General features: G+C 33.2%; 1 protein-coding gene across 1 annotated transcript; it reads left to right on the forward strand.

The window, feature by feature from the left end:
• The first annotated feature begins 979 nt into the window (after positions 1-979).
• LOC133283663 (uncharacterized) lies at positions 980-11,745 on the forward strand. Its single transcript, XM_061480557.1, has 6 exons — positions 980-1,086; positions 5,209-5,319; positions 6,659-7,002; positions 9,539-9,634; positions 11,027-11,086; positions 11,272-11,745. Exons 2-6 carry the CDS (start codon positions 5,217-5,219, stop codon positions 11,473-11,475), a joined length of 807 nt encoding a protein of 268 aa, XP_061336541.1. The 5' UTR covers positions 980-1,086; positions 5,209-5,216; the 3' UTR covers positions 11,476-11,745.
• Positions 11,746-12,352: the final 607 nt, after the last annotated feature.

Raw genomic sequence — 12,352 nt, forward strand, 5'->3', positions numbered from 1 at the left:
ATTACCGTATTGCATGGAGGAGGTCATAACTCATAAGAATCTATACCCAAAAATTGATTTTGGACACGGAATATATTGATTTTAACTTAAGTTATTTACATTTCATCCATCTTACATAAAAGGTTTGATAGATTTGCACAAAATATTTGAGATAATGTTATTCACTATGTTTACTTAGGTACCGTATGAAAGAAAATTAATTCGTTAATCTTTATAATTTGGGGTTCGATAACATTTTGCTGGGATATTTTTGTTCTTCATAAAGTAAAAAAGTTATGTAAGAAAGGGTATTTTGTTTTTTTAATTCCAGAAAGGGTATTTTGTTAATTGAAGTTGATCCCGTTCTCATACCATTATTATTGTATCTATTTTTATTAAGCTAATATGCAATAATATGTTATTAACTTCAAGTTGGTACAACTATATTTTTAAATCAATTGTTTATTATATTCAGCAAGTAATTTTCTACAAAAACAATTACTTTTAATTCTTATTGGAAGTACTTAAGATTGTAAATTATCTACCTCGAATTCTATGAGCAATGAAGTTGAGAAATATCTAAATTGACAGTTAAAATAGTTATTTTCAACATATGACTAAATTTTATATTAATCTATTTCTGCCATATGTTTATTAGTTTTACTTGTTCATAGCTTGCACAATTATTTATCTAAATCACTTCATTCAATATTTACGAATATTAATAAAAAAACTAAATATAAACATAAAAATTAAAAAAAATTAATTTTCTCACAGAAAATGAAAAGAAATAAAAATAAGACGTTAATAAAGTATAAGTTATTATGTTTAACAAAACAAAAAAAATATAAGTCATTATTTTTCCGACCACGACCAATGCATAAATTGTTACAAATAATGTATGATTTATTTCAAATTTTTAGCATCGTATTCTGTGGTGTATCACTAATTAAATAAATAAATTATATATTAATTTTAAACCCATTTTGAAGCCCTACTCTGAAAGCTTAAATCGTATTCAAAGTCGTGAACCTCTTCCACTGTTCCCTCTCGCTCTCACCTCACTCTCTCAGCCACCGCAGCTCGGCCACCGCCGGCAGCCACCTGGTAAGTATTGCTTCTTTGTTCCGGTTCTCCCTCACTCTTTATTCCGTTAGGTTTTCCTTCTTCATGTCTTTTTTCTTGTCATATTGAATCATTTAGGATCCTTTATTTACATATATTATGCTGAGATTTCTGCATTTATTTTTATTTCAATTTTTCTAATGTATTATTTTATAGGGATAGGATAAAATTATTCCGGTGTAAAAAAACAAGTCTTATACTCAATCTTCGTTGTTATAATTTAGGGTTTGGTGTTTGTGATTTTTTTTTTTTTTTATAACAGGTGTTTGTGATTTTAAATGATATAAGTTATATCATTCTAGGAGAGAGATAGTCACAAAAAAATGAATGAAAATAACAGGAGAGAAAAAGTGAGTGGTTTTTTTAATTTAAAATTTAAATATTTTTTTTTCTTGTGTCTGTCTCTCTCTTAAAAAGACATAGTGTTATGTCATTTAAAATGACAAACACTTTTCTCTATAATTTATTAGTCACTAGAGTTTGTTTTTAGATGGAAATTTCAATTTTTAATATATATTGTAATTTTATTTTATAAATGTATATGGACGTACAGCCTGTATCTTTTGGGTTTTCCATGATAGCCATAGTTTTCTCTGAAAAATTCAAAATTCTTCATCCCCTTCTCAAAACCCCAGTATCTTTTGGGTTTGTTAGAATCAATTGCACGTAGATAAGGATCACACATTGCATTCTATTTTCTTTCCAAACCATTCAAGGTATATTTCTCTAATACCCTAATTTTCTGCAATCACCTTTTGCTTTGAAATCATGGTGACGGTCATTCCGTAATTTACTTGTTCTTTATCCTCATAATACTGAGAAATCTGTTTCGATTTTATATTTGTTTGCTGTTATTGTTGCTTGGGTAGTGACTGAAAGTAAAAAAAAATGTTGGGAAAGCTTTTCATTCGAAAATCAAGACTAAAATACTCACGTTGGAGCTGTTTTGGGATTTTTTTTTTTTTTTTAATATTAATAGTTCTTTATGTGTATGTATGGGTCTATGATTTGATGTACACTTAAACTTCGATTAGGAAATGGTCTCCAGCCTTTGTGTCTCCTTTGATAGTCGTTTTTCTCATCTCTTTCTTTGCCCTCATTCTGTTGCTTCAATTTGAAATGATAAACTTAAAGCTCTACGGATTTAAGTTTATCATTTTAATTTCATTCTGAATTTATAATTTTTTTAATTATCGGCAACATGGGTATCTATGATATTTTGCTGGTATATATATATATATATATATAAGATTTTCTTACAAAATAAGATCTGTATAGGCTCTCTTCCTAACCCATTCATCGATTATCTGGATACTTCAGTATGAGAACTATCAAATTTATTGTTATTTGATTATATGGAGATTTAATTTTAAAAGCCTTAACTTTGTCTAGTGTTTAATCAAACATGCAATGATCAAAGTTATCCCTTTTCTTTTTGGTTGTGTTTAATCAATAATTAAAGAAGATAAATCTGTTTAATATGTCCACACACAAAAAAAAAAATCTATTTAATATTGCACAGTCCTTTCGGGTTCGATTCAGGGCCATATCTAGTGACACAAAGTTGTTGTCTTTCTTGCTTTGGTTGTTGCATGAATAGGAAAAAACCACATCTTTCTTGTAGAATTGTGTAGAGCTATCTGAATTCTGTGTTGTGCTGTTGGAACTGTGGTTTTCCAATTATCTGGTTTTGTAAGTCATATCTTTTTTTTTTTTGTGAATAATAAATCTGATTGTTTCTAACTTAGATTTTGACCTAGTTAATTGGGAGACTGAATTCATGTGAGTTCTCTTCAAGATTATGTTTCTGCTTATCATGTTTGTGGATGCTGAATAATTGTTTTAAGGGGAAATAGGGGAATTGGGTGGATCTGTTTAGGTGGGTCTGGTATACTTTTTAAGTAGTGGCATTGGCATCTAGCTATGTTAGATTATTTCTCTTTAGAGGGTGGAGGTGGAACCACTATCCAACTACTACCAACTGCATGGAAATATTATGTTAGTGGATCTATTTACTTAGGTCTGATACATAGATGCATTCTTGACTTGTTAAATTCTAAAGTAATGGCACTGAGTAGATATGCTGAGTTATATCTTTCCATATGGTAGAATTGGAAACTTTTTCCACCTAGTTACAACATGGGAATATTATACTCGCATGTGTGCATGATTCAATTTATTGATATACGGTATAACATATTTCCATCCTTTTGTTGCTTGGAGAATTATGGGATATATGCATATTAAATTCATGTGATGATAAAGGTAGCAGGCTGGCTTCCTTTAATGGTTGCTCAAATGGAATGTAGTTTAGATCATTGACGATTCTATTGGTTCTAGATGCAATTTCTGGAATTCAGCAAGCATTAGCTTTTAGTTATACTAATTATAGATGCATCAGTTGTATTGCAATATTGTTGGTTTGTCCTCAGAGACAATGGAAAGGAAACACTTGGATTACTCAAACTAAAAGTTGTCTGTTCTATATCCCTTATCTTTTTCTATCCCTCTTGTCTTGAGTCTAAGTGGTGATGGACTGGTGGTAACAAAGTGGTATTTCAAAGGCAATGAGAAATAAAGTTTTGATTCTGGAAACTATGTGAGCTTTAATCTTGGATTGTAATATCTCCTTTCTTTTTGTTCGCTTCAGTACAGCCTTGAATTCATCCATCGCTTGTGGTATTGTATGGTAAACAATATGTCGAATCTAGTATATCATATGTTCAGGCTTGGCTTATCTACAATGTTATCTATATTTATCATTGACATTTGTTTGCTGCCACTTTTTTTTGTGTGCATCCCTAGTGGTGTGTGTACACATGAATATGGTGAATTGGTATTGGTTTTTGCTGAAGCTATAACTATAACCTTGGATACTGTAGCTCTTTAATTTTCTTCCTGTCTTATCTGCATTGAGGAGCATGCCATGGTTGTCTTTCAATCATTATGTGTAAATTGATGCACTTCTCCATTTTGAATCAATTACATTTTTTATGTAACCTAATATTTTAGAAGGAATGCCATATTCTTCATTCCTGAAATCATACGTAAAATAAGATTACTAAAAGGAAAGAAATTTAAAATTTTATGATAGTGTGGCTAAAGTGGAATGTGATTTAAACTGTCTTGTGCCTTTTTTATTTAATAGGAAGTATTTACCTAAATTTTTAATATTAAGATGGGGATATCAAGTTTGAAAGGTGCATATAATCACAATATGGGATGGAGCTGGTGTTGAGTTTGGTAAACAACTATGAGAACTTGGGAGGAAAGAAACAATATGTCGACTGGGCAAGGAGTCAGGGCCAGTCCATAATTTCTGAAGATGATTTCTTCACAAATTCTGTGGTAAAGGGATACTAGAAAAAACATGTAGTTGCTGCCCAAATTTTTATGGAAATTTATTTCATTTTGTCAAGCATTTGTATCTGATTGTTTTATAAGATTTTAGGTTAAATAAAATCAAATTGGTTGGAAAACCAAGTTGGAACTTGGTATAGGTTGTTGCTTGAGATTGGAAAATTACAAACAGTTTAATAAAAATCAAGTATGGGCTTTTTTGTTTAACAAAAAAAATACACATAAATTTTTTGAAAAGCCCACCGGGCTGGCCTTAACCCATAGGGCTTTTGGCTCATGTGCCCCAATATCATTATGGGCTTTTTGGCCCTAACCCACATGGGCTAGGGTTAAATGGGCCGGGCTGGCCCATTTTGACAGCTCTACGTACGGGTACATGAAAATTGGTGTCATTTGAATGCTGACTTTGGAACCAAACTGCCAGATTGAGTACTCCTATTTGCTGTTGATAGTTTTGAATAAGTGTTAGTGGGTTTGTCTTGAATGTATAAACATGTGTATGATGAATAATCTTATAGCTGAAAGCTATTATTTGTTTATTTTTAAATTTTGTAATACACTAGGGAAATATTTGAGACATTTTTTCAGGTTTAAATATAATATTTTTGATTTCAGTGTATAAGAAGTGAGACTTGTTTTTTTTTTTTTTTGGTAATTTCTGTGTTGTTTGTTGTGGTTTTTAGCTGCTGGAAAATCTAGCGGGTAGAGCTTATAAATGAACAGCTTCAAACTTGTTTGATGCAGGCAAAAATATGAAGATTGTTTCAGTTGCACGTAGATCGTTAAATGACGATTTTTCACATTTGTTTAATAAGACCCATTTGTTCAGAGATCTTTCCACATGGGTGAATTCAGGTACTGTTTGACAATCTTATCAATTTTAGTGTAGATTCATAAGTCAATTTTACTGTAGATGCACAATATTACTTTAAATTCTTTGTGGTTTACCATAGGCTTTTTCTTATAGAGAGCTCACCTCTTGTATGAAAAACAGATCATAATAATATTTTTTCAGAGTTTTGTAACATAAGCTGGTGCAAACTGTTGTAACAGACTTAGGATTTAGTTAGACAGTTGTCTCCAGCTGTTCTTACCTAACTATAAATATTAGATCTCTGTTAGTAGCAGGCTCCCTGATATTAATTGATATTGTTAGATATATTAGATAGTGTTACATGATGTTAATTGATATTGTGAGATATAGTAGATAGAGTTATCTGATATTGTGAGATATAGTAGATAGAGTTATCTGATATTGTGAGATATAGTAGATAGAGTTATCTGATATTGTGAGATATAGTAGATAGAGTTACTTGATATTAATTGATATTGTTAGATACAGTACTTAGGATTACTTAATTTTGGAGGATATTTTTCTAAATAGTTGGTAGTTAGGATAGAAGGAAAAACAGGGCAGAGAGGAGAGATTATTATTGAGTGGTAACTGTTGAGTTTGTGGCAGAGTCCAGGCTCTTGAATTCCTGGGGGAGAGTCATTTGTTGTCATTCTTTCTATTACTATCCTTTGGTGTTCCATAAATCCTGGGATAAGGGAGATCCTATAAATCAAAATATCTTCTGTTTTCCTTAGGCATTGCCCAAATTCTGGTCCAGTTTTATCAATCTCATCACAGAGATAATTGAGAATAAAAATCTCAAATTTACAGAAGAATACTCTCTGGTTTCTCTCTACACTATCATTTTCTTGACCTTTCTAGGACTTTCTTTCACTTTCTCATTCAAGCATATGTGCATTGTAACAACCTGCCCATGTGACAGGTGGGGAAGGAAAATATTTGGGTAGTGGGAATACCCATTTGGGTAAGAAACAAATTTGGGCAGTAGGAATATGATAAAAGGAGAAAAGAGGAGAGTGGAAGCGTATGCAAATTGTAAGGTTTGGAAAGGTAGGAAGTTTTTGTGATGTGATTCTTTCTTGTAATTAGGGGAATTATTCCTATTTTCTCTAATCAAATACTTGGGTTCCTATTTACCCTGAATAGGAGAAGATGCTTTCCAACCAAAATAGTGAAGCAAACCTCTATGGATTTCAGTTGAATTTCATGTTTTCTGTTATAATGGGTTCAGTCTTTATATGGTTAGGATTGTTTGGAGTTTGTTATTTTTGTCTCTTTCTCTCAGATGGTGGATTTACTTCTTAATCCTTATGATATTATTGTACAATGTTTGAGCAGATAAAGGATTTGTTAATCAGCAGGCCAATAAGTCAGAGTCCCCTGAGGAATTTGAGCAGCGGATATTTGGTGAAATTCCTGGGAGAAATTCCAAAAATGATGTCTTTTTTGAAAAGCTTAATCGACATATAAAGGCTCAAGATAGATCTAGTTCTGTAGATGGTGGAAGTTCCCAGATGATGCATGGTTTAGGAGAAGGTTTTGACACATTATCTGATGGAATGGATGGAAAACTGAAGAATGCTGCTACATACTTTGAATTTGATCCAGAAGAAATCGAAAAAGAAGATTATTCTTTTCGATATGATTCCACATTTTGGCCTGGTTCGACATATAGTGGAAAGGTATGTTGAATAGCAATGGCTAACATCCCTGATCATCACTGTTTTTATTTTTTATTTTTTATTTTAATTTTAGATATTCTGTGTAAATTTTATTTCTTTGATCTTTTTATTCTTGTCTTGGGCATGAGCATGAGGGCATCATATAGTTTATGTCTGAATTGGTCTTTGATGTAGTGATAAATCATATGCAGATGTTTGGTTAGAAGTATTTCATGAAGTATAGTGAAAAGTATTTTGTGAAATATTTTTTTTATGTTGGTGTCTTAAAGAGCACATGGAGCTTCTCCTATGAACAACTGAAAAGAATGCACAACTTAAAGTTAGCTCGTCATGTGTGTATCTATTATCATACATATGAAAGAATAGGGCTCTAGTAATTTCAAGTGTCAATTCTTTCTTTTAGCTACACCATTTTGTTGGGGAATATCCACACTTGAGTTCATGAATAATATCATGTTCCTTTGGAAAGATGGAGAAAGGTTGCTTTGCATACTCCCTACCATTAAAGTTCAATGTACATTCCAAACTGTATCTTAACCATATGATAAAAGTTAACAAGTAATTGATATACTTCTAATTTGTCTTTCATCAAGAACGGTGAAGTTACTTGATTACAATCATCAATGAATAAAACAAATCATTCTGTCCCAGAAATATTAGAAATAGAGGCATGCCCAAACATTAGAATGAATGAGAGAAAAAGGTTCAGCACTTTTATTAGAATTGCGAGAAAAGTTACACAATGTTTGGCCAATTCTCAGGCATCATATTGAAAAGACTTAACAGACTCTTTTGAATAGAAAGATGGAAACATGGATTTTAATAGAGAGAAAAGAGGGTGTCCAAGACGCCTATGTTGGAGCTGGATTTGTGAAGGCTCAGAGCTGGATTGATGACAAGAAGCGAGCAGCTTCTGATTGGGACTACCTTCTGAAAGCACCTTCATCATGCTTGGTGAGGAAATAATACAACTCCAATTGCACTCCCTGTCTTTTACAAGATCCTGGAAAACACAATGAGAATGGAAGAACGGTACTGCCCAATTTAAGTAATTTTATTAATGGATATCAGATTATTGGGAAGTTTGGAAACATGAAAAACATTTCTTAAGTCTATGAAAGGTTGGAGTTTGATAGTACCACAGCTAGCAATTGAGTCATGCGAGCCATCAACCACGGTTATAGTATGCTTACAAGAAGATGATTGGTAGGATAGAAAATTTGGAGACTAAAATTTCATATAGTCATTAGTCAGTAGTACCAGAGCTAATTACCCATGATTCCATGAATCTTCAGAGGCAATACTCAAAGCATTAAAAGAATGTGAATAGAAGTTTTTACCAGTCATAAATAGAGAATAGGATCCCGAAGGCTTACTAAGGGAGCTTGAGAGTTCGTAGGCCTTCTAAATGATCCTTGCTAAGGGCTATTACCTCATCTGCTACTGATGGGACCTTGCCCATGATTAGTTGTAAAGAATCAATTCAACCCAAAAACTTAAGCTGTTAGGTGAAGTTATCTTAATGGTTTTTAATACTTCTCTAACATGTCCCCTCACATGAGAGCCCACTGAGCTTGAAGGGTGGATAATGCACAGACCCACCTACCTGTGCTAAGAAATTCCACAAGACTTAATTAATTATTAATTAAATGAGAGGCGGTGACAATCAAACCCGTGACACCGAGGATCTAATACCATGCAAAGAACCAATTCAACCCAAAAGTTTAAGCTAGTAGGTGAGGTTACCTTAATGGTTTTTAATCTTCTCTAACATTAGTATATGAAGAATTAACATTGGCTTGGCTATATTGAAAACCCTTGAACCGTAGGTGCGACTAAGAACTTGCTCCTTCCTATGGAACTTAAGGCAGTTCTCCTTGGTGTGTCCATACTTCTTATAGTAGGAGCACCAACAGATGTCTTTATTATGTTTGGAAGAAGAGGGACTGATTTCGTAGGCTTACCCTTGATAAAAGCTGATCCATCATTGGACTTGTCATGAAGAGCAACAGCCCTATGGTTTTCTTCTCCTACAATATAGAACACTTAAGATAGAGAGGGTGTTTCTCCTTTTTCAGAATTTGAATTCTAATAGGATCATATTTCAGGTTCAAACTTGATAGCATTGAACCGTTTTTGCTGATATTCCTTACACAAGAAAAATTCAGAGTGGCATTTTTAGAATTTTGGTTGGCTGGACAGGATTACTGATACTTTCTCTTTCTCTCTGTTTTCCTTTTTAAATTCTGGTGATAATGTTGATAATTTCAGTCCATTGCATTGAAGGATTTAAATTACATGAAGTAACATATACACATTGTATTATTCAGATTCAATCAATAGTTTGGGTAACCAACAATGTTGTTAAATGCTTTTGAGCCTATCATCAGTTTTATTCTGCTTGCTTCTAAAAACAATTTCTGTGCTTGTGTGTCCTATTCACTGCCTGGTATTTACGACCTTTTCTCTGCTGTTTCTTTTGTATCAAATGTATCATAGTAGTATTGTGATGCTTGCAGTATCTTTCTTCATACAGGATCTTGATCTTAGAAAACCTGGGGTACGCAAACCTCCCGTAAGGGCTGAATTCAAAGTAACCACCAAAGAAGTTCTTAGTCAAGCAGATTTCAGGGTATGCACTTACGTTGGAGCAGTTCCTATGTAATAATGAGTCTCTGTATATTTTTTATCATTGATGTAGTAACTATGTACTTCTGATTTCTTTGTTAAATGAAAATTGTCACTTGCATTGAGTTTTTGTTTTTGTATATAACTATTATGATATAATAAAGGCTTTAACGTTTCTCCTGTCAGTGGTGACCCCATAATGACATTGTTTTGGGTAACAGGAGATAAAATTTTCTTGTGTGTAGTTATCATGTGACAGGAGAAACATTAAACCCTATAATAAAATGAAAACAAACTAGAAATTTTGTTAATTTGTGTGTAGTTTGTTGCAGAGTTATTTGATAGAGATAAAGCAGTAATGATAAAAACTGAATGTAACTGTTATCAAGGGTGTGCATGGTGACCCGAACTGATTTTTGTCTTGAACTGAACCAAATTATTTTATTTAATCCAAACCAGTTTTATTTTTCACGAACCGGTTTGGATCTAGTTCAGATCAACAATTCGGAACCGATTCATGTTTCAAAACTAGGTTATGATTTATAACCGGTTCAGAACCAGTTTGGATATGCAAACCGGTTATGAACTGGTTTTCCCAACTGATTCTTTTGGTTCGGTTCCTTTTTTAAATTGGTTTATAAAACCAGTTCGATTTTTAAAACTGATTCCGAAAAATGCAGTTTGGTTCTGTTAAGTTATTCTGCAACCATAACAATCAAAATTCTTGTGTATATGGTTAGGTCTTTTGTGTACAGTGTTGACTATCTTACCATTTTGGGATCGTTGGAAATGGTGTATGAATGAGTCAACCTAACACAGATACCATCTCAGCCTTTCCCATATGTATTAGTATTAAAACAAAGAAGACTCGGATGTAGGGCAACCTGGAGCTTTATAGTATAGGGCAACGAGATGCTGTAAAGCTCCCGCTCTATGCAGGTCTAGGGAAGCCTTTGCTTGCAGTTGCAAGAGGCTAATTACATGTGAACCTTAAAAAACAATGAATAACTTTTGCTTGGTTCCTTGAGTGAGCTCTACATAGTGAGCCTTCTTTAAATCTTTAGAGCCAGTTTGGTATCTCTTCAAAATTATGAAAATTTCAGGTTAATATTTTCATATCCAACTCATACCTAATCTTTTTCCCTGCTTCTTGTTATGTTTTTATGCTAAAGTCATCATTGATTTATGGTGATTCAGCATTTATATTGTGTGAGGGAAGTTGAAGGTGAGGAAGATATTTGTGACGACTCTATTCAACCACAGTAGCTTTTGCTTCCTTCTTGCTAGTGAGGCTATGATTTGCATGTTTCCCCTGATAAGAATAATAAAATAAATAAATTTTCCCATTAATGCTATTTTTGGAAGGTCTCTTAGGAGTATTAATATTTTTATGCAGAATGTTAGATTCCTGGCAAACTTCATAACAGAGGCTGGAATCATCATTAAGAGAAGCAAGGTAAGTTCTAATGCACTGCTGGGCAGTAGACTGGGAAAGAATGATATTGAAAATAAAGGATGGATGTTTGAGAATTAGTAATGCAATCATTTTCCTTTTTCTCCTTTTGTCCCTCCACCCAGTCATGTTATAATCTTTATTTTAAATTGTAGGATCTTACTAACTTGTTCTTGTTCACTGAGTAGACTGGCATTAGTGCAAAGGCTCAAAGGAAGGTTGCCAGGGAGATTAAGACTGCCCGAGCTTTTGGCTTGATGCCCTTTACAACCATGGGTACGAAGTCGTTTGTTTTTGGGAAAACTATGGAGAATCTTGATGATGACTTTGCCTACCAGAGTAATATTAGAAACATGCCTACTGAACCTGACATGGAAGGATACAACCCTTGAGAACATCGATATAGATGCTTATGTTTAGGGGTTGAAGTTGCTTGCATGGTCTCATCTGCTTTTTAAGCTTATGCTTATCTCCTTGTCCAAGATACAGTTGAAATTTATTTGAATCTTGAATTTGCATGTATACCTTGATTGCTAAGGTGCTTTTGTAGTTTTTACTTGTATATTATTTTAAAGCCAAATGGTATTATTGATTTGTACCTGAAAATTACAAGGATTGTCATCCTAAAATGCAAGTTGACCGTTCTTTGCACTAGAGCTGTAGAAGGTCTGGAGTCTAATTCATCTAATAAAAATGCAGGTTCATCCTTTACGTAGTGGGACTTACTGGAAGTCATTGTTTGTGTCACCAATCTGATTACATGCCTGGAGTTCCTCTAAACATTGTTGGTGTATCGTTTAGGTTTATTGAGCTGGAACCTGGATTATTGTGTTTCTTAGCTAATATAAAGAAACAAGTCTAAGGCTTATTTATGAGTTGTCACTTGCTCCTCCCTTAACTAAGCTTGTTTAGATGTATCTCACTAAAAGTATAGAAACAATGTCTTAGCTTAGGGGTTTTAAGCTGAAATTTGGTATTAATAGAAAAGGATAATCGTCTCCAAAATAATAAAGGAGAGTCAGTAGAGGATAGAATAGAAATCTGGTAGAAAGACTACAAAATTCAAATCCTAAAAGTGAAGCTCTGGTGCTGTGATTTAGCATTGTGTATAACCTAAAAATGCATGTAATTTGTTCTCTAATTTTCATTTTTCTTCAACGGTTGCAATTACACATTACATATTCTAATCATGTTGACTCATTAATATAGAGTTATCACATGGTCTCCTTAGTGTAATATGACTACCATTTGTTGTTGAGTAATGTTGCT

This window comes from Gastrolobium bilobum, unplaced genomic scaffold, assembly GCF_033153095.1.
Source record: "Gastrolobium bilobum isolate Gb01-03AN ecotype WA unplaced genomic scaffold, APGP_CSIRO_Gbil_v1 utg18685, whole genome shotgun sequence".
Lineage (NCBI taxonomy): Eukaryota > Viridiplantae > Streptophyta > Magnoliopsida > Fabales > Fabaceae > Gastrolobium > Gastrolobium bilobum.

Bases quoted from the DNA above. Each gene is read 5' to 3' on its own strand.
- LOC133283663 (XM_061480557.1), top strand. From the start codon at position 5,217: ATGAAGATTGTTTCAGTTGCACGTAGATCGTTAAATGACGATTTTTCA. The intron at 7,003-9,538 runs GTATGTTGAATA...TTCTTCATACAG, and splicing joins GTTCGACATATAGTGGAAAG to GATCTTGATCTTAGAAAACC. The intron at 9,635-11,026 runs GTATGCACTTAC...ATTTTTATGCAG, and splicing joins TTAGTCAAGCAGATTTCAGG to AATGTTAGATTCCTGGCAAA.